This window comes from Triplophysa dalaica, chromosome 24 (genome assembly GCF_015846415.1).
Source record: "Triplophysa dalaica isolate WHDGS20190420 chromosome 24, ASM1584641v1, whole genome shotgun sequence".
In the NCBI taxonomy this organism is placed as follows: domain Eukaryota; kingdom Metazoa; phylum Chordata; class Actinopteri; order Cypriniformes; family Nemacheilidae; genus Triplophysa; species Triplophysa dalaica.
Window position 1 is genome coordinate 3,815,647 of NC_079565.1, and position 22,550 is coordinate 3,838,196.

The window sequence follows — 22,550 nt, forward strand, 5'->3', positions numbered from 1 at the left end:
GAATAGATATTTTCTATTTACAGTCTGTTCTTAAATTTTCCATGTTCTCTAGTTCTAGACGTTATTGCTTACAGTATGCACGTTTTGAGAACAGTGAACACAATTTCACTTTCCAAATCTCGATGAGGGAGTCTAGGGGAATTTAACTACTGTGTGTGACTGTATGAGAGCTAGGGGGAGTTTCCACAGCGAGTAGGACTCCACTGTGGGCTGAGGGAAATCTTTACAGTGTGGAGGAAGCGAGATCGAAACGTCCGTATGTCCTCATGATAACCTCACTGTTGTGATGCACTTGATATGTCGGCGTCCGCACTTGAGTCGCTGATCACTTTGTGCTTGTTGTAGAGTCAAATCTTTCTATCAACATTTCAACGCTTCACATTATAACGGACAGAAGTTACAGGTAAGAAAACCATAAAGGATGATTTTGTGTTCTGAATAACCAATTGTAATGTTTTATGACTCACAGTGTTAGTTGAGTTCTTCAACCTACCTTGCAATGTGTTATGAAAGTTGGAAAGATATAAACTTTATTTAAATGTCACCATTCACGTTTGTTCTTCATCAGAATAATGAAAGGACCAGAACTGGTTGACTCGAGGAGTCGTTTTCGATTTATCGAATCGTGTGTTGGACTGATGGGGAGTTTGTGTATCAACTATGCCATCTGGACCCCTCGGTGGCTGGATAGCAGGGGTCTGTGGTTCTCGGGGAATGAGACAAGCTCGGATGATAACTGGAGGATTGAGGACATGGTTAAAGGTAATGTTGGATACCGCTAACATCTGAAAGAATAAAGATGCTTTATGTCTTGGGTTGTTGTTTTGTGTGCATCTTTTTATTTCTGTAAATGGAGAGTATGAATGATGCCCATGCATGATGCTATCTTTTTAAAACAGGAAGATTGTTGCGAATTTTTCAAAAATAGAAATTAATGTTCCTTAATGTTATAATAGTGCTGTCAAAAACAGAACCTTTCAATGAGTTCCTGTTACGCGTTGAGGTTTATAGATCTTAGGAATACTTGAACAGAGGCTCTAATAAGATCTGAAAGTTTAAAAGGAATTTTGTAACATTTGGCAAGTTTTGACCTGCGCATGTAAGACAATAATGACTAGCTAGCCAAATGAGAGGGAAAATTCTTCTGTGAAAGTGTGGTGTAGAAATTCCTGAACATCAAATGTCTCAACAGTTAGTTTGACTTGAAATGTCATATTGTGATTAAGTGTTTGTGTTGGAGGGATTTCTGAGATCGGGTGGGCTGTAGCTGGCAGGCCTTGACATGCTGCATTTCTTGCATGTTTTATTAGTTGTAGCCTGTCTGGTTTTCCCCCAGCAGTTTTTCTTTTTAGTCGATAGAGGATGAAACATTTGAAAAGTATGATCTCTGAAAAGTAATAAAATCTCAAACATTTACTGTAAAATACACTGGCTTTAGTTTTACATATATTCTTAGTAAAAGGGATAGTTCAAAATCTGTCATCATTTATTCTCCCTCTTGCCATTTGAAATCTGTATATGAGTAATTTCATCTGTATATCACAAAAGAAGATATTTTGAGAAATGTCTCAATGGTTTTGTGTCCAGACAGTGGAAGTCAATGTTATTTGGTTACAAATGTTGTTCAAAATAATGTTTGTGTTCAGCAGAAGAAAGTCATACAGGTTTGGAATGACATGAGGGTGAATGATAAAATAATTTTCATTTTTGGGTGAACTGTCCCTTTAAATATAACCCTAGTTAGGTAGATCAAGTAATTTGATTCGCCAAATTTAGTGTCTATGGTGTAACTAGATTTTTATTGGAAAATTGTCATTGATTAAATGTATTCCAGGGCTAAACTATTTGAGTCCTGGATATGTCTTAGATTTACTTTTTTATAAACGGTCTACCAAATTATATTATTGGTACCCCTGTGTGAAAGGGTCATGGGCAATGTTACCCTGCTTGACCCCATATGTTATCCCTGAGTCACTGTCAATCATTATAAACAACAATATTTATGTTATTTTTGTCTTGTTCAACAGCTCTGGAAGCTGAGAGGGTCTTTGCAATAGTGGCATTTCTCATGTCAGTGAGTTCTGGAGTGTTGTGCCTCATGTTCGCCCTCTGCTGGACGTCTCAGACTGTGCGTTCTTACTCCAACACCCGCTCGCTGCTGATGGTGGGCCAGGCAGTCGACCCCACCACCATGCTGCTTTTCACATTAGTACCCACAGGTCAGTACCTTAGCATTATTGCAGCTTCACTTGCTTGAGCGGTTCCTAGAGGCCAGTATCAGTACCCACATATTTATTAACGCCATCCTTATTTGATCTGTTCCACAGGGTTTTTCTTTTTTCTTACATGGATGCTTTTCACAAATCAACATATCGGTGTTATCCGGGAGGACATCACTCGACTCGGACCGTCCTATTGGGTGGGAGTCGTGGGCTGGGTGTTGCTATTGGCTGTGCTCCCTGTGATCTTCCTGGTGGAGAAGTTGGTGGTTCCGGACATTTTGCCAGACCTCATAAAGTCTGCAGATATATGGTGGAGTGCCCCGGAGGTTGCGTACACAAGATCTTTAAGTGAAGGTTCTCATCATTCACATCACAAGTATCAGGGTTACAGAAGGTACATGTCAATGCCCTAAAAGAGGGGGAGATGAAGAAGAGTTTGTGATGAGGGCTCTCTCAAATACTGAACATTTATGTGCTATCTGAGAGTGAGCCCCAAAGCAACAGGGTTGTGTTAAACTCTGATTTGTTAAAATGTTTGACACTGAGTGAGGACAGATTACGGACTATCATCACTCACTATCTGGATGTGAAGAAGCAGAAAGGTCGTTCCAGTTGCATACAGACTCTTAAAATGTTGTCAATCCTGATTTAAAGTCACATTGCACTTTCTACCTCTAGCAATTCATGTATTAAATAATTAATAATCCCAGGTGCTAATTTACACTATGGGTTGGTTTCCGATACAGGGTTTTAGACTATTCCTACACAAAAATAAAATGCTAGAGCTGTCTACACTGAAAACAGCTTGAACTAACAAACATAACAATTACATCAGTGCCGTTGTTTTCTCTCACAATCCACACAAGTAATGTTTTTTGTAAAACAAGTTTGTATAAACTATCCTAATTTAACAAAGGCCCAGTCCTGGTTTAATCTAATCCCTGTTCGGGAGACCTTCCCTACATGTTCAGTTTTGCAGTCTTTTCATTGATAATGCTAGATTTGTCCTGTCAAACAGTGACCTCTGCTGGTAGTGATATAAAGAGCATCCTGTCTTCTCTATTGTCTTTGAACCTGCTGTTACATGATTTTAGGCCAAGTGTTAAGGTTAAGATTCTGCGAAAACAGGTCAAAATATCAAATTGTATCAATTTGCATTATTATCAAATGTCATTGGTTTGTCAAAAACAAGAAAATGTCAATGAATAAAATAAATAGAAAGTTGAGTTTCAATCGTTATACTTCATTATAACAACACAGCAACCCTTTCTTTTCGGTGCATGCTATGATAATTTTAGTAAATTGAGTAGCCTATGTATTTAATAAAGTAATTATTCTTAAATTGAGATTATTCTTGACCCATCTTACAAATTTTGTCATTTTTAAATATGTAAAGCTGCACAGATGTCATATAAGTAGTCCACTTCAATCCTTCACAATAATACAATACTGTAAAGGAATAGCTCACCCTCACTACCCTCTTTTCATTTCATTTTAAAGTACGACTTTGTTTTTCTCCAGAACACAAAAGAAGATATTTTGAAGAATGTCGGTAGCTGAATTGCGGTACACATTGACTTGCATTGGTTTTGTATCCGTACAATAGAAGTGAATGGGCACCGTTGTTGTTCGGCTACCAACATTCTTCAAAACATCTTCTTTTGTGTTCTGCAGAAAAAATACAGGTATGAAGTGACACGAGTGTGAGTTTCTTTAATCTATCAAAACAAGGCCTGTCAAAATGCAAGAAAATGTTTGCAATGACATCAGGGTAAAAAAAATAGACTATGAGATTTCCATCAACTTTCATCCGTACTATTTATGTATTCATTTATACTTTAATTGATCATTTTTCATCCTCCGTAATGACCCTAAAGACAAACAGAGGAGAAAGACGCCAAAAGAGACTTCTTAACCCACAGGCTTTCATTCTGATCCCACCCAGTTGGAGATGAATGAAGTGTCTTTGTTAATTGTGCATTAATCAGATGCAGGTCTAATTAAAAGGCACTTCCACCTTTTTAGCGGAGCCTAATGAGTTTGTTATTAAATCCACAGAGAGATGCTTTTTTGTCACTTACTATTAGGAAAGCTCATAATTGGCCCTCAGATCACAACTTGAGTGTCCTTGAAGGTTGTGACGGCAGGGAGTCTGAGAGTGCATCGGATGACATTGCCTTCCTGCCCGATGGGAGTACGGAAGCCATTCTGTGTGCGTTCTGGATGTAAGCGGGCCACTTTTATGATCGTTTGAGGACATTTGCAGCAGGGCACAGCTCTCAGAGGACCTCAGAGGTCCACACAATGCTGACATGCAGGTGCGCCTTTTATTTCTTGCTGTGCTAACCTTTTGGTTTTATTTACGCTTGCTTTTTTCTTCAGGATAAAGGGCTGTGCTTTGAATGTAATGCTCACCATTCTGGATACTTTCCATGATTTATTTTTAAGACAATAGTATTATGAGAATCAATGAGGATTATGCAGAGCAAAATATTATGTTCAGTGCCAATGTATTGTTACATGACCTTATTGGATGTTACCCGAAGAAATCTGTCTTAACCCCCCCACCCCTAAAAAACAGAGCAGTGGGTATTTATTAAATAAATATAAATAATATGAAAAGAAAATATGTTTAGTCAAATATGTACAGCCTATGATAACTTTAAGAACAAAATCGTCTTCTACCATTCAAGGGCCACTTTGAATTAAATATAAACAGCATTTACGCAGAGATTTGGGCCTGATGTGGCCACTTTAATGGCGCGCGCGACTTTGATTGATCGGCAATGAGGACACGCCCACTCGCTTGATACGTAAGGTCTCGGCCCTAGCGACACTCTTCATTTCAATTAAGGCCCAATTAGGGAGCCATGTTGAACTAATTATGCCACGCTTCACATTCCCAGAATAAAGTGAGCGCGTGTTTACTGAGATAAATAAATAAATAAACAAAGACACGGGCTGCCAAGGCGAACCGACCTTAATCAGATTTTCAGAGCTTCCTGTGTGCGCGTGCGTTTGTGTGCGTCATGCTGTGTGATTGAAACAGGGTGTAATGACATGAGTTGGCCGTCTGGTGGCAGTGTTGTAACACGTCTTGTGAATACGTGGCGCATCATTTTTTCCTATTTGACAAATAATGAAATCAGGGATGGTTGTTTCATGCTGGGAGGTTGTTTGCTTGTGTGTGCCTGGGTGTGTGTGTGGTTGTGTGTGTTAGAGATGAAGAAAAACCGTGCGGCTACATGTGGGGACTGTTTCTGCTCAGGTGTGAAGAAAGTCTGATGAAATGGCGTCTAAAAACCAGACAGTATTCACCGTTGTTGAATATAATAAATAATGATACAGATTAATGTGCTGTGCTTTTATAAAATCTTCACAGTTGGTGTATAATGTAGCCTTACGGGAGGTTTTTTTACAGTCAGACATTTTTACGGCCAAACCACAGAAACATGGCAGTTAAGACATGAAATGAAACTAAGATGACGAAGTGATGAATATTTTACAGAACCTGGTGACAGCTCAAATCTGGTGACCGTCGGCGGCCAAAATTGGGGATGATCCAAGTACAATTCGCTTGCACGAAAATCCTCTTTAACTGCCTCTCTGGTTCTTTCGAAACACGTTGTGACAGAGACTGAATTAAGACTAGTTTTTCACATGCTGTCCCTGCTAATGGTTCATCTCGTCTAGACTTAGAGTCGTGATCAATCTGCGCTTGTGAGACTTGCCGCTGTATTGGTCATTTTTATGGCTAGTCTTATGTAATATGTCTGACTGATCATCTGCACCACTAGCGGCTGGTATTGATCAAACTCTTTCTTTTTAGCACACCAGAGTTTTATTATCTGTAAAGAGGGAACCAGGAGAAGTGCTTTGGCATTGAGCTTGGACTAATCCACCAACAAAGCCCAGATCTGTCACCTCTATCATCTGTTATGCGATGTTGAAGGAGAAGATAAACTTGCCCCTGTTCGTGTTGTAGAGGGATACGTTTAATAGTTTAAAATTCAACCGTAGTTCAGATGTTAAAGGGGTCATATGACAGGGCTATAACGAATAGTATCATTTGTTTAGATGTAATGCAATGCGTATACTCGATTTAAGGTTCAAACACGCTGTATTTTCCTCATACCGTGCATGTTTGTATCTCCTCTCAGAAACGCGTGGATTTTTTACGAAGCTCATCGCTCTGAAAAGCGAGGTGTGCTATGATTGGACAGTCTACCAGTCTGTAGTGATTGGTCGAATATTGCAAGTGTGTGACAGAAATGTAACGCCTCTTACCATATTTGGATCAGGTTCCAGAGCAATTGTACTGACAGGTACGCCTCATTTGTGTAAACATTTGGTTGGTCTTAGTCAAATCATACCACGAACTGACGAAAAACACGTATTCGCACCATATGACCCCTTTAATATGGTCTCTACAATGGCAAAACTTGGGATTTGTACATAGTTGCCATAAGAACCCCTGATAGCACACTGACATCTGCGAGACGTCTTTTTGATGTCGAATTTACATCTGCAAGACATCTCTGAGACGTCTCCTTTCAGATGTCATACTGACCTCTAGAAAAAGTTTGTAAGACGTTTATGATTTAGAATGCATTTAAGCTTGACTTTTCTAAGACGTTCATCAGATGTGTTTACACTCCCGATCATTTGGTATGAGACTGTGGTTTTCTGAAAAGATAAAAGATAAATCACAGCGCTACAACCTCTTCTAGTCCAGCAGCTGTTTCGGGTGTTTCTATTCAGAGTCTGCGAGTTTCAAAATTGTCTGCTGCTAATTGTGAAGGACAGCCTCGCGACAGCAAGTGGGCGTTCCGCGGCACTCGCGACACGTCTGTGTGGGTGTGTTTTTGAAACGTGCATTGCTGGTAATCTGCTCACTGTGTCTTTGTTGCTCTGTAGGACGTGTCACTTGTCTCGAAGATGTGTATACATACTCGCATCCGCTTGACAGCAATGCTGGATGTTTTTAAACATTTCAAACTGTATTTTGTTGACTTGCTTTGATTGACGGGTGTAAAGACAAACATGGTTTATCAAGAAGGCAGTCGTAATCGGACAGACGGGCTGGGGGTAGACGGGGAACCTGTCTCTCTCTCTAGATTCTGTCTCTAGGGGATGTGATAGTGGATAAAAGGATTTGATTTGTTGTAGTGTAAGGCGAGCCAGGGATTAAATGTTAACTTGACTTTCAAAGTGCCTGCGACATGGCCAGCGCACGTTCCTGGCCTTACGTCCTCACGGGCGCGTCCAACATTGTGTCTGCCGTGTCACTTTGGCTGATCTCGGAAGCTGCTTACTGCAAATCAAATCTATTCCGGCCACATCTTTGCATCTAACGAAATAAACAGCTCGCGCTATCCTCATCCACCCCTTCATCCGTCCGCAGATCGCTTAGTGGGAGAGAATGAAAAGCCATTTGTATTAGAGTCATGCACTCTCGAGGGTGCCAAGAGTGGAAAGGACGGAAACGCATAGATGAACACGGAGAGGGGAAGGGTATTTCCTTTTATCACCACAATAAGTGGCCCATTTTTCCGTGTGTGGTTGCCATTCTTCTCCAGCCACAGATCAGTCCAATTTTATCCAATTGGTCTGTCAAGCACACCGGCAGTGTTGGTCATCCATGCATTCATTTCGATAACTGAACCGTGGTCAGTGTTGTTGCATCACGTCATACATACTAGTCAGTCTTAAAAGGTGTAGTTTACCCCAAAAAACAAAAATTCTGTCGCCATTTACTCACCCTCTTGTCATTTCAAACCTGGATAGATGGAAGATATTTTGAAGAACGTTGGTAAATGAACTGTAGGGCCGCATTGACTTGCATTGGTTTCTTGTCCAGGCTATAGAAGTCAATGGGGACCGTTTTTATATTTGTTGATCTGATCCCTGGATCAGCTGAGATTTTGGGTGGGTGGTTTAAAGGTTGAAAACCTCTGGTCTAAGCCAAAGTTGACACTTAAACGAAACATAAATGATAACTCCATTAAGTTTCACGAGCTATGAAAGAGCAACATCTGAGCGATAAAATGTTCCTCCAGGGTGCCGCAAAGCTCAAAGTTCCCGAGTCCTTCGTCCAACATCTGTTCCGCATCTCCGCGTCTGATCGACTGCCACTCTGTACCCATCAGCGCCAGCCATATGCCATCCCAGTGGCCATCTCCTGCAGTAAACAAACGATAGATTTTGACAGATGTTCACCGGCCGTGATAGCTCTGCACTGGACACGGTTCTCGCTCTGACAGGTGGACCCTCACCCCTTACCTCCATTGTAATTACAGAGTGAATAGATTTAAAGATCAGACTGTTTAAGGCGGCCCTGAATCAACGCTTGTGTCAGGGGCTCTATTGTCCTCGGGGCTGCGGTGTGCTGAAAAGGCCACGGCTACCCTGCCATTTCTCATAATGGACTTTTTAGTTAAAGGACAGGAAAATAATAAGCGGACTTCACTGCGGAAAGCGGACGCAGTTTGCCTTCGCCGCCATTTCAACGTTTAGGAAAAAAACGAGAGATGTGATAGAGTGAGTGAGATAGGCACATATACACCCACAAAACCCCTGCAATCTACTTAGTCCAGGTCCGATTTTTTGGAGGATCTATTGAGAGAAATGCAATCTAATATTCATAATGTTTTCAGAGGTGTGTAAAGACCTTACATAATGAAGCGTTATCTTTTTATGACCTTAGAATGAGCTATTTCTATTTATGTACAGTGCGGGTCCCTCTGCATGTAATTCGCCATGTTGTTTCTACAGAAGCCATAGATGGACAAAGGGCCTCCACAGGGCGCGTTTTGTAAATACGTTTTCTCCTTCGACAAAGAAGCGAAAACCTTACAACATTTTCGTCCTCTGTCAGCCACCGTAGTGCTTCAAAATGGAGGGGGAAGGGGAGACTGAGCCATTGGTTGCAATTCCCAACTTCACCATTAGATGGCGTTAAAATCTCCACAACAGACAGATCTTTGAGAGGACCAGCATCACTTTGGAATGAAACTCTGTTGGAGTATAAAGAACTGATGATTAAACACAAACACGATGGAACTTCTGCATGGCTGAGCATCTCCTGATGCTGTCTGATCCTGCGACGCACATGGGGAAAATGCACATTTAATTAAAACAGAATTATAGAGCATTGTTATTCCGATTGAAGACACCCGGCTTTTCCTAGTTCTCCCTCCACCCGACCGTCCCGGATTCCAGTTGACGTGGTTCATCTCCGTCGGTTTACTTGAGTACATAGCTTGCATCTGGTGATCCTTTCTCCCTAACACACATGTCTTACTGTCTGTTTGTCTGAAGAACACAAACGCTGTTTCTTTGCTGTAAAGATTGAGTCTAATACCGCATTATTGGATAATGAGAAAAGCCTCTACGAGCAGCACAATATCAGAAGTTAATTAAATTTTGAGCATGAAAATATTGGAGAATGTGAGAGGGACAGTAATGTCACAACCTGACGGCAACAAAACCACGAATGTCTTTTCTCTGGGCGAGAGGGCCCGGACGCAGCTTGAGGGAGAAACGGAGAGAGAGAAGGACAGTAATAAATAGTGTGTGTCCTGATAATTGCATTAATGATTATTAGGCAAAGCTCAGGGGAAGGTGATGAGAGGGAGGCAAGCTGTCAGCTAACTTTGACAAATGGCTGCGCACCAGGGGCCACTGCTTGGAATATTAATTTACAAAATAAACTTTGAGTAGGAAGAGAGAAGGGAATATAGAAAGGAAGAGTATTTGAAGAATAATGAAAAGCTAAATTTGTTTAACCTCCTGAAATAGGGCTTCAACACTTTGGAGGAACATAAATATGTTTTGCATACTTTAATCGTTTATCTAATTGCGTGACATCACCTTTGTGGAAGTTTCTTCCTAAACAACAAGTTTTTCTCTACACTACATTGTAAAAAACAACTATTAGGACGTACTACATTTTTTGTGTTACTTGTGCAAGTTTTTGCACACATTTTAAAGTAAATTTTACTTTTAAAAAATGGAAATGTATCTGCAGTTTTTAAAAAAGTAAAATTTACGGAAAAAGACTTCAATATTTGTGCAAATGAACACAAAAAATCTAGTTAATCCTACTAGTTGTCTTTAAGGTGTATAAAAAGATTTTCGGTCCTCAAAATTTTCCATTCATGTGTTAAGTCAAAAAAAATTCTATATATTATTATTTTTATATAAATTTATTAAAATGTTACTTAAGGCCCCTTATTGACTATTTCCTCCGACTTTTACTCCATGACACTGCATTGCATTATGGGAAAATTAAGCATTTTAACACTCAACTCGTTGAATGCAGTGAACGATCATAATGAGAACTCCCGACTGACATCATAAAAACGTCACACAAATGTCAAAGGAAGACGACAAGCTCTTTAAACACTTATTAGTGACCTTTAAAAGACGGTGCGTGTCTGCCATCCACCTTTTCAGTCAAATAATAATCCAGATCAGTGTTTAGTTCACCTTCGCCCTCAGCGCTGACGCCAACATCTTTGACCCCACCTACCAGGTGGTCCCAAAGCTAATGATAACAACAGTGAAACCACCTCAAAAACAACCGCTATACGGAGAATAACACCCAGCTCGATGCCAGGTGGCTGTCGGCCGTAGACATTTTTCACATAAATCAAACTGCCTTTGGGCTTATCAATAACAAGTCATTTAGCAGGCGGAGAGTGGTGCCGATCTCCAGGGGTCAGCGCTTGTTTGTTAGATGGACATCTGCAGCCCTGTTTGCTTCGCCATGGCAAAGGACCTAGCGCTTTCTCTCTCTCTTTGTTTCGGACGCTTGCTGCATTTCTCTCATTCCTGAGGGCTGCGGTGATGCAACAAGTTATTGATAAATGAAATGATTTATGCATAAATGTATAATTTCTGTCATATATTCACCCTGTTGGATGAAAAAGCACCATGATAGCACACATACATCTGGCATACGTCTGTTTGATGTCTGCATTTACATCTGCTATACATAGTTTACTCATCTGTAATGGGCCTATGTCTCAGAGACGTCTGATGTCAGATGTCAAACAGACAACCAGAAGACGTCTGTAAGATGTTTATGATTGACAATGTATGTAAAACTGCTCTTTCGGAGATGTTTCTGAGAGGAATTTACCCAGCATGTTTTACAGATCTCCTGATCTTTAGCAGACGTCTTACACACATACGTGTGCTAGCTTTATAGTTTGTTTGATTTGTGTGATATTTTCATGTTTTCTGAAGCTATATACTGTAGTCTGGTGATTTTATTTTGTTGAGGTACACAAATTAAAGTTTTAGGTTTAACAGATCCTTTAGTAACAGGAGAAACTCCAACACAAATGCACACAGGTTACTTATGGCTGGACAGTTAAAAAAATCACAATGATTTTACTACAGTAAACATTGCTTAAAGGAACACTTCACCCGAAAATTAAAATCAGTTTTTCCAAATCTGTATATATTTCTTTGTTCTGTTAAACACATAAAAAGATATTTGGAAAAAAGTTTTTGGCCATCATTGACTAACAGGGTAGAAAAATTGCTTTATACATTTCTTTGTTCTGTTGAACACAAAAGAAGATATTTTGAAGAATGTAGGAAAGCAAACAGTTCTATGGCACTTGTTTTGACTACCACGGCCATCTTTCCTTCTTTGGTAGTCATTGGTGGGTGAGAACGGTTTGGCCACAAGCATTCTTTCAAGTATCTTTCTCTGTGATCGTCAGAACAAAGAAATTTATAAAGATTTGGAACAACTCGAGGATTGTTGAGAGTAAATGATGACAGAAATGTAATTTTGGGGTGAACCGTCCCTTTAAATATGTATTTATGTTTGACCATAGTAACCTTGTAGCCATTGTTTAAGTATGATATTTTGTTGCAAAGCTATACTGTAAATTGTAATAAATACACCAAAAAGCATAATAACTTCACTTTAGCTATAATAATCCCATTGTGTTTTCTTTTATTTGAGTCTCTCACAAATCTTTCAATGTGTCTTTCCATGTTTTTCAGGCCCTCTTTGTGAAGAACGTGAGAACACTTGTAAAAAGTGTTTTTGTTTCGGTGACCTTTTTCATTTTTATCAGTTTATGGACTTGGCTATTAAGACTTAGCAGAGAGCAAACGCCTTTTGCATTGAAATCACTTTCCTTCCTATTATCACTTTATTCTCTCTTTCTCGCTCGGTTTCAAATAATGATTAATTTAGTGTTTAATTTGTAAAATATTTTGCCTATGAAACGGGTCCTCACTGCATTTATGTTTATTGAATGCTCTGACGGGTCCAGCCAAGAAAGGACCTTGCGAAAACCGTTCGCAGGACCAATTACGACAAAGCAGATCTTACACAAATATGCCCTCGATTTACGCATCAACAAATAAATCCCTATAATTCATGCCGATGGCGAACACAGCTCTCAGTGGAATGACAAAATCAGCCACTTAATGTGAATGTTCATTAAAATGATATAAAAAGCAGAATGCCCCCTTGGATTTGCTAAATGGGTAATTTGTCCTAAAAGTCAACAAAAATAGAGTTTTTCTCATTATGGATCTGAAGCTGTCAAATGTTTATTCCCCGTGTTTGTGTGCATTTCAAAATTTTTGATTCAGAATTTAATGTGGCCACATTGGTCGGTTGTTGAGTTCTGCTTTTAATGGATTCCTCCAATCTGATGTGTTCTTAACAGTTTATATACAGGATATGAAATAGCAGAGCTGCAACATGTTGGTTTGGACCAGCTGGAGATAAGTTTAAGAGAGTGCAGAGCAACAGCAGGGGGATACGTTATGTGTGTATCCTTGTGCCCTTGTATTGACAATGTTTATGATACAGTTTGTTTATCTGTGTTTGAAGAACCCACAGGTTGTGTTGAGTATCGAGTGTGTGTAATTGCTAGTCTCAGACAACTCTGGCATCATTTCTGTGCAACTCCTGGTGCGTTTGGAAGCACTTTATAGGTCATGTTTAGTACATTTCTACACTGCAAAATTGAACTTCTGCTCAGTTTTTGTTTTTTCCGCAGGACAATGTCTCAAAAATAGTCTAATCACTATACATTTATATGAGAAGGGACCTGTTTTTCTAAAATAAAATATAAAAATGTAGTAAGTTTAAACCAAAAACAAGCAAATTCTGTATATCTGCCAATTGGGTGAGAATGATTCAATTCAATTAAATAACGATGAATTTTTCGTGCATTACCAAATATGTTTGCTTGTTTTTAGCATAAACTATCTTTTATGACTTTTTCTGAACAAGAAATACTATCTCAAGTCCCCTTTTTCCTAAATAAAATATAATTCAAAATATAGAGTTTATTTGCAAAATGTTCAAAATTTTAATAGTTTTAAATTGAATTGTAATAGTAACAACAAAATAATTCAGCTACAAACACAATTAAATACATTAAAAACATGATAACATGATTCTTGATGAAAAAATCCTGAGTTATCTGTTTATAATAATCTGATATTTTATTTTATTTTATTTTATTTTTACCTGGATAATCCCATTGAGACTTTACAGTCTCTTCTACCAGAGAGACCTGGTCAAGAATAAGGCACACAAAGTTTCACACAAAACAAAAACACATAATACTCATAACACTCAACTAATAAAAAAGTAAATCAATCAAAACACTTGCAGTTATGCAGTTTAAGTACATTTGGAAAAAGCACATTTTCCAAATTCTGATGACACTTTTGGAATTTATGAGTGTAAATACAATTGAGATCTGGTGAGATCATATTTTTACATCATATTACTTAATTTAATAAAAAGCAAAATTTTCTTTTTTTAATAATGGACAAAGAGGAGGGACATATTTATATAAAACAATTCATCAATAATTTGCTACATTAGAAGATATTGTGATATCAGATCTTTTCATGAAGTTTGTTCCATATTTTCCATCATTTGTTTTTATATTGAGAGTGTACTGGCATGTTTGATTTAAAGTCCTTCTTAAAATATTTTATATCAGAAAATGAAGATAGATTTTTTGTACATGTGACAATAACAAGGGAGAGATGTACAAATTACTCTGAAACCCTTTATTCCCCCTCACATTTTCATCAGGATAATCTGATGTCTGACAGAAGATAGTAAGAGATCTGACATATGTTGTTTAACATTGATGCATGTGTGTGTGTTTGTGGTTAACCCCCCTCCCAGACTCTTTCCCTGCCTCTCAGGTGCTAAACTGTGGCAGTTAAAGGCCTCACAGAGGGGTATAAATAGGATTGTCTTCCCATGGAGACACACAGTCTTTTATTGGAGCATCAAGTGACTGAGATCCAGAGAGCCTGGAAGACAGACAGCAGCGTGCAGAAAAACACACCCGGCTTCCCCTGTGCCCCCATGCGGAAAAAGCCCCAGGGGAGAATTTGCCAGCTGAGCTTCAACAACAAGGTAGGACGACCCAGCTGACTGCCAGACTGACTGCTCTCAGCTGTTTGTGCGTCTCAATAGTTCACTTCAGAGATGATAGCTGAGACCCAGGGTGCGGTACAGAGATACAGAGAGAACAGGCCAGCATGCGCTCGCCATGGGAGTGTTATGGTAAGCGACTGTTCATTTATTGATCGGAAGGGGACCGCTTAGCATTTATCCAGACGCAGTTGTTTTGAGACTACAAGGGTTTGACAGCAGTTGCGAGTCCAAGCGATGTGTCTTCTGGGTGATTCCTAGTTTCTATTTGTGTTTTTAAGTAGATCTCTGGCCTCAGGGAGTGACGTGGTTGAATCATCTGTGAATCTGGACAGAATCTGATTGGCAGCCGTTACTGTTTTCTCTCATTTGATTTCAGTCGTTGGCTGTGGAGTGGAAGACTTGCTTCACATTCCTACATATCCCTCTCTCTCTCTCTCTCTCTCTCTCTCTCTCTCTCTTTCTCTGTCTGTCTGTCTGTCTTATAAATGTCATCGAGCTCCACAGACTCAAAACTCCTATTTCAGCACAGAAAATGACTATTATAATTGATTGACAGCCTTAGAGGGAACGATGGAAAAAAATGAAACTAAAGATGAGGGATTGGAAAAAGGTCCCTGAGTGTCAGCGTTAAGGAGGATAGAAATTAAGTTTTCAGACGCGGATCGATTGGAGAACGCTTGTCTCATGCATTTTACACAGGCGCTAAATGCCACTTACGGTATAATGCTGTACTCTGGGTCAGACCAAAGCTCTCTCCCGCTTGGGCCGGGATTTCACAGCGCTTTTAACACACAGCGCCTAGTCTTCACTAAATCTCTCTGATTGTGTTGGATATCATGTTGTTTTGCACTTCTTTTGTGGATTTGCGAGTCTTAAACCCCTTTTCTATTACATCTAAGAATGTTCCTCTGTAATGTCTCATAGTCTCGTATACATTCATGAAGTAAATTTTCATTTTGTTAAACAGGTGATTCTAAGCTGACGCCATGGAGAATGGGAGGTGGAGTTGCGAGGACGCTCCCAGAGCTTCCATGCCAGATGAGCTGTCTCATCCGAAGTTCTCCGAATGGAAGTTTAAGCTCTTTCGGGTCAAATCCATGGAGAAGGCGCCGCTGCCGAATGAAACGCCGGTGGATAAGGAGAATGTGCCTGAGGTGGAGATGGAGATGGTGGGCTCCCCGGGTAGCGTGATGAAGCTCTGTTTTGGAGGGAAGAGCAAGGAGAACGTGGAAGGAGCTCGGGATAGAGTGGATCTTAAACTGCAGGAGATTGACACCCACATGAATCTTCTGAAGTGAGTCTAACACCAAAAAAAGAAAAATCAGTTCTCTTAGACAGCAATGAGGCGAAAAAGAGAACAGAAAGAGAAGTTTGTTCAGATTTTTCTCCTGAGATACAGTAACCTCAAATGTTTCCCCTAGAGTTTCAGAAGAGATGTCAATGTCATTTTATATGAAACTCTTTCAAGATGGTATCAATTTTATTCCTCTTTCCCCTTACTGTTTGTCAACAATTCTTAATATTTATATTTTTTTCAATGTTGGCTGAGTTTGTGACATTGTGAAGGTCAAATACAGATTTACGGACCTTTTTTCAAAACGAAATAGTCCTCAGTTTTGTATTATTTAAACTTAAGTGTATGCATTTAAACTTAATCTCAGATGGTTTTCCTGAAATTGCTTAGTAATAATAAAATTGTTGCCTGATGCATGAAGAGTATATAGGTGTTAAATGAATGTACATTGTAGGGGTAAAAAACTCTGGATTTGGGTACATTTGTTCAAAAAATCTAGTTTCTTATGAGTTCTTTAGTAATATTGACTTGAGATTGGAGACTTAATAAATCTGAGCTCGGTTTGAGACATTGTTGAGATCTCTTATGAAAATCTAATGGAGACATTTATACGATAACTAGTTTTTTTTTATGGAGATCCAAGACGCACAGGCAAGTTTTCATTTGCTCTCCATTTAAACTCATTGAGGTCTACGAGAAGTCATTGAGATATTTAAGAGATCTCATTTGTGATTTCTTTTTTTCTTATGGATAAGAGTTTGCGTCTCATTTAATGTCGTTGCTGTCTATGAGAAACAATTAAAACTAAACGATATCTGTGATTTTTCTTTTTAATAGGATGTTGTTTTTCAGTTCTCGTTTAGATCTCTGACTGTACACTCTTAAAACTAGAGGTGCTCAAAAGGTTCTTCACAGCGATGCCATAGAAGAACCATTTTTTTCTCAAAGGATCTTTAAAGAACCATCTCTTTCTTCATTTTTTATAATCTAATCTTCAGATGTTAAAGGTTCTTTAAGGAACCAAAAGGTTCTTCTGTGGCATCAATGAACCTTTGTAACACCAGTGACAAGAATTATTGATTCAACTTCTCTCTGAGTTTGTATTAAAATGCTGCAAGCTATTCATATAAAAAGCTGGTGAGATACGAGCTTGCTTTAATTGTCTTGAATCTATCTGAATGTTGATTAGATTTGTGTTAATTTCAAAGCGTGTCCTTGTTTGTCTTATAAAGATTCAACCGAGGATGCTTTACTTTCTCTTTGCAGAACTTTTACTTTTTTCTCTTTGCAGAACTCAGTGTCGCCTGTGCGGACTGTCTATACGGAAAGCTAAAGGTCCAGCGCACGAGGTCCAGGGAGACTTGGAAGAATCCAGCAGATGTTCCCTGCGCAAGATGGGCTGCAAGCTGGTGACCTGGCCAGAGGTCATCTCGAAAGTCTTTAAGGTGGACGTAACAACCGACATGGAGACGGTCCATCCTTCCAAATTCTGTCACCGTTGTTGGACTGCTGCCATGAGGGGCGGTGGATTCTGTACCTTCACCAGGACCAGGATCCCGGAGTGGATGCCCCACACCTCCCATTGCAACATCTGCTTCCCCAAGAAGACCTCATTTAAGCGGATGGGAAGGAAGCGGGCCAAGCCAGTAAAAAATTCACACCTTTCAAAGAGATTCAAGCGTGACTCTCCAACATCATCTAATAGAGTGTGGAGACAGACCCCAGAGAGTCTAGAGACATCAGGTGGCACAGAATGGATCAAACCATCGGTTCAAAGAGGACAGTGGGTAAAGGACATCACACAATGCCAGCGGGACCATTTGAACACCAAGCTGGTCTCCCAAGACCTCCCAACGGACCTGTTGCGTGCCTTTACGTGTCAAGTATGTGATCACCTGCTTTCCGATCCCGTCCAGTCGCCATGTCGACACCTGTTCTGCCGTAACTGCATCACAAAGTACAGTCACGCATTGGGTCCAAACTGTCCCACCTGCCACCAGCACCTGAACCCATCTCACTTGACTAGACCGGCAAAGTTCTTCCTCACAAGTCTCAGCTCCCTGCCGCTTATCTGCCCCAGCGAGGGCTGCACTGAATGGGTCCGATTCGACTCCTTTAGAGAACACAGCCTCAACCACCGTGCCAAAGAATCCCAAGAAGAGCAAACGTCTTCAGAGCAGAACTTAGACGGTTACTTGCCGGTCAACAAAGGGGGACGTCCTCGGCAGCACCTGCTTTCGCTGACCCGTCGAGCCCAGAAGCACCGTCTGAGGGACTTGAAGACCCACGTGAGGGTGTTTGCTGATAAGGAAGAAGGGGGAGATGTGAAGTCGGTCTGTTTGACGCTCTTCCTTCTGGCGCTGAGAGCCGGCAATGAACACAAACAGGCAGATGAGTTGGAAGCTATGATGCAAGGTACTGCCAAGAAGCATATCACCCACAGTATGTGACTGTCAAAGCAGTCACGGTCACACAAATTCAACTAAAGAACACATAATGATTTATTGACTCGCTCGGTTAAAGTGATAGTTCACCCAAAATTCGTCAAGTCATCATTTGCCCACCCTCATGTCATTTCAAACCTGTATTACTTTTTTGCTTCCCCAGAACACAAAAGAAAATGTTTTAAAGAAAGTTGGTCCCCAGAACAGCACTGGTCCCCATTCATTTCAGACAAAACCAGTGCAAGTGAATGGGTGCCAGTTAAAAACATTCTTCAAAATATCTTTTTTGTTCTGCGGAAGAAAGTCATACAGATTTGAAATGACAAGAGGGTGACTAAATGTTTTTTGCATGAGCTTTCCCATTATGATGAACTACATCTGGATTGTCAGCACACCATTATATTTTCATTCATTACTTCCAAACAGATGCGTGAGGTGAACTGAGCATGCCCGATATGTTTCTACAACAAGAAATGAATTCATTATTTGCTAGTACGGTCGACTGTCAGAACGTAAATACATTTTTCACCACACTGTTAAACGTGTGAGTGCACATGTGAGACGCATTTACACAATAACAATTCTTGTAAAGAGCCGAAAACAACATCGATAGCCCTTGTATCTGCAAATGATACAGCTACTGTTTTCAAGCCTCAGGGGAACCAGGCCCAGCTGGTGTCTGTTTTCATCAGCAGCCAATAGATCAGTATCTCCAGCCCAGCTGAGTCACCTCTCATCTAACTTAAACATTAATAATCTCACTGATCTAGAACAATTAGGACATATTCCATGCGGCAGGCAGGATTCGAGAAATTACAAAAACTCATTTGGTGGGGGAATCTCCTGAAGCCTATCAAAGTTAATATTTCATCTCAGGACTATAATAAAGAAAGGGTCGTATTTTGCATAAAGAAATGATTCATGTTAGTGTAATACAGTTAAACTGTTACACAGGTTTTTTTAGATCAATTACAATTATTTAGATTCAAATGATTATCGTACATTACAGTAATTATGCATCAGAGTTAATATCGTTTGATTTTAGTTTTAATTAGTTTTTATTAATATTTTAAATTAACTTTTATTTTCTTGTGTTAATTTCAGTTAAATAATTAGCAACTATGTTGTATGCTTTTGTTAATTTATTAATAATTTGGTTATTTTTTATGTCGCTATATAAGATTAATTAAAGTTTTAATTCCGTTTATTATTAAAAGTTTAGTGCTTTGAACTTATTTCAGTTTATTTCTGAGGCAAAAATATTTTTTTTTCCAACTCAAAAAATATTTTCTTTGATTTCAATAAATAAAGACGCTTTCAACTAAGCAGTCAACCAAAACAACCTTGTCATGCATGCACAAGTAGCCATCTATAGCAATACGCACATAGGCACATATTTAATTATGCTAGGGCTGTCAAACGATCACGATTTATCGCATTCAGAATAAAAGTTTGTTCGTACATAATATATGTTTTGTGTTAACAAAAAAACATTCAAATACTTTACATGTTTTATTTTTAGGAAATATTTTGATTTATTTATTTATATTTACCAATAATTTAAATTATATGTAAACATTTATACATTTTATATTTTATGTTTTTCTTAACTATATTCATGTATGTGTTTATAAACAAAATTAATATGCACAGTACACAGTAATACATTAGTTATTTATACTGTCTAAACAGCTTTTCAAATTTGTTGTATTCTGATTCTGTTTCCGCAGGTAGAGGATTCGGGCTACATCCCGCAGTGTGTTTGGCCATAAGGGTCAATACCTTCCTGAGCTGCAGTCAATATCACAAGATGTATCGCACTGTCAAGGCCACTAGCGGCCGCCAGATCTTCCAGCCTCTGCACACCCTCCGTAATGCCGAGAAAGAGCTTCTTCCAGGCTTCCACCAGTATGAATGGCAACCCGCTCTGAAGAACGTGTCCAGCTCTTGGGATGTGGGCATCATCGATGGCCTCTCCGGTTGGACATCCTCCGTGGATGACGTCCCTGCGGACACCATTTCTAGAAGGTTCCGCTACGATGTGGCACTAGTCTCTGCAGTGAAAGACTTGGAAGAGGACATCATGGAGGGGTTAAGAGAAAGAGGGCTGGATGACAGCTCGTGCACCTCTGGTTTCACCGTGGTGGTGAAAGAATCGTGCGACGGTATGGGAGATGTTAGCGAGAAGCATGGATCAGGCCCAGCAGTCCCGGAGAAGGCTGTGAGGTTTTCCTTCACAATCATGTCTATTAACATCCGACTTGACGATGAGGAGGACGCAGTCACGATTTTTCAGGAACAGAAGCCAAACTCTGAGCTGTCCTGCAGGCCTTTGTGCCTTATGTTTGTGGACGAGTCAGATCACGAGACCCTGACAGCCATCTTGGGACCCGTGGTGGCAGAGCGGAAAGCCATGCTGGAAAGTCGGCTAATCCTGTCTATCGGCGGTATGCAACGTTCCTTTAGATTCTTCTTCCGAGGCACGGGCTATGATGAGAAGATGGTACGTGAATTGGAAGGTCTTGAAGCCTCAGGATCTACTTACGTATGTACGCTGTGTGACTCGACTCGAGCTGAGGCCTCGAATAACATGGTGCTGCATTCCATCACACGAAGCCACTGCGAAAACCTCGAGCGTTACGAAATCTGGAGGAAAAATCCTTTCTCGGAGTCTGCTGATGAACTCCGTGACCGTGTCAAAGGTGTTTCTGCCAAGCCGTTCATGGAGACCCAGCCCACCCTGGACGCCTTGCACTGCGACATAGGCAATGCTACGGAGTTCTACAAGATCTTTCAGGATGAGATTGGCGAGGTCTTTCTGAAGAGCAATCCAAGTCGAGAGGAGCGCCGGCGGTGGCGTTCAGCACTGGACAAACAGCTGAGGAAGAAACTGAAGCTCAAGCCCGTGATGAGAATGAACGGAAACTTCGCCCGACGGCTGATGACCCGGGAAGCAGTGGAGGCGGTCTGTGAGCTCGTTCCTACTGAGGAACGCCGTGAGGCTCTGCTGAAGCTGATGGATCTCTACTTCCAGATGAAGCCTGTGTGGAGGTCCACCTTCCCGGCACGGGACTGTCCGGACCAACTCTGTCAATACAGCTACAACTCGCAGCAGTTTGCCGATCTCCTTTCAACCACGTTTAAGTATCGCTATGATGGAAAAATCACCAACTACCTACACAAGACATTGGCACACGTGCCTGAGATTATCGAGAGGGATGGGTCTATCGGAGCGTGGGCCAGCGAAGGCAACGAGTCCGGTAACAAACTGTTTCGCCGTTTCCGAAAAATGAACGCAAGGCAGTCCAAAGCATTCGAACTTGAAGATGTCTTGAAACACCATTGGCTGTACACCTCCAAGTATCTACAGAAGTTTATGGAGGCGCACAAGAATTCAACAAAAGCTTTGCAGGCTACGTTCAATCCAGAAGAGACTCCAGATGATGTTGACATGGCTGTTGAAATTCCAGATTTTTAACTTGATTTACTTTCTTGACTTGATCGACTTTCTTTTAAGGACCTTATTTTCTTGAAAATGACTTTATTTGTTTGACTTAATTTCTTGAGAGCAGATGCAATATCAGGTGTAAAGGTTGAATTCTTCGCTTGATTATTTTTTTGAAGCTCGAACATTAAAGCGAGCAAAATTGTTTTATGCCCGAGATAAAATTTTACGGGTAGGGTCATATTTTTTTGCTCTGCTTTTACAAGCAAATCTTCTCTGTTTTATCTCTTGCTGCGTGTGAAATGTGAGGGAGTTTATTGTATTGCCAGGTTGTGATACCTTTTTATTCATGAAAACATATGAGGCAACTGTAAGTCAGTGAGATTGTGTTACATTTATGATGGCTATATTCATATATCAAAACAAGGACAAAAATTGTCTTTATTGCAGAGATTATTTTACTTTCATAGTATTTCGATGGTGCTTCACTCAGCTCAGGTGATTCCCAGAGACACTATATTACATTTGCACATAAGTTTGATTCTGTCACATAGCCTACCTCAAAATTCAGTCTTTTGTTCCGCAAGCACCCGGGGACATTTGTCCCACACTATTAATACAAACACACTTTTAAATATTTCTGTAACAATAATTCACCATATACATTTTACCTCAAGTTATAAATGATGATTTTGAG

General features: G+C 40.1%; 2 protein-coding genes across 2 annotated transcripts; both read left to right on the forward strand.

The window, feature by feature from the left end:
- The first annotated feature begins 245 nt into the window (after window positions 1–245).
- si:ch211-256a21.4 (uncharacterized) lies at window positions 246–3,448 on the forward strand. Its single transcript, XM_056740327.1, has 4 exons — window positions 246–403; window positions 569–762; window positions 2,028–2,219; window positions 2,328–3,448. The coding sequence occupies exons 2-4, from the start codon at window positions 573–575 to the stop codon at window positions 2,633–2,635; spliced, it is 690 nt and encodes a 229-aa protein (XP_056596305.1). The 5' UTR covers window positions 246–403; window positions 569–572; the 3' UTR covers window positions 2,636–3,448.
- Window positions 3,449–14,527: 11,079 nt separating this feature from the next.
- Window positions 14,528–21,886, forward strand: rag1 (recombination activating 1). The gene is made up of 4 exons (XM_056740331.1): window positions 14,528–14,649; window positions 15,638–15,964; window positions 17,256–18,379; window positions 20,139–21,886. The coding sequence occupies exons 2-4, from the start codon at window positions 15,657–15,659 to the stop codon at window positions 21,884–21,886; spliced, it is 3,180 nt and encodes a 1,059-aa protein (XP_056596309.1). The 5' UTR covers window positions 14,528–14,649; window positions 15,638–15,656.
- Window positions 21,887–22,550: the final 664 nt, after the last annotated feature.

Excerpts from the sequence above, each read along its gene's own strand:
- si:ch211-256a21.4 (XM_056740327.1), top strand. The coding sequence starts at position 573 with ATGAAAGGACCAGAACTGGTTGACTCGAGGAGTCGTTTTCGATTTATC. Across the intron at positions 763-2,027 it reads GATTGAGGACATGGTTAAAG|CTCTGGAAGCTGAGAGGGTC; the intron begins GTAATGTTGGAT and ends CTTGTTCAACAG. Across the intron at positions 2,220-2,327 it reads TTTCACATTAGTACCCACAG|GGTTTTTCTTTTTTCTTACA; the intron begins GTCAGTACCTTA and ends TCTGTTCCACAG.
- rag1 (XM_056740331.1), top strand. The coding sequence starts at position 15,657 with ATGGAGAATGGGAGGTGGAGTTGCGAGGACGCTCCCAGAGCTTCCATG. Across the intron at positions 15,965-17,255 it reads ACCCACATGAATCTTCTGAA|AACTCAGTGTCGCCTGTGCG; the intron begins GTGAGTCTAACA and ends TTCTCTTTGCAG. Across the intron at positions 18,380-20,138 it reads GTTGGAAGCTATGATGCAAG|GTAGAGGATTCGGGCTACAT; the intron begins GTACTGCCAAGA and ends CTGTTTCCGCAG.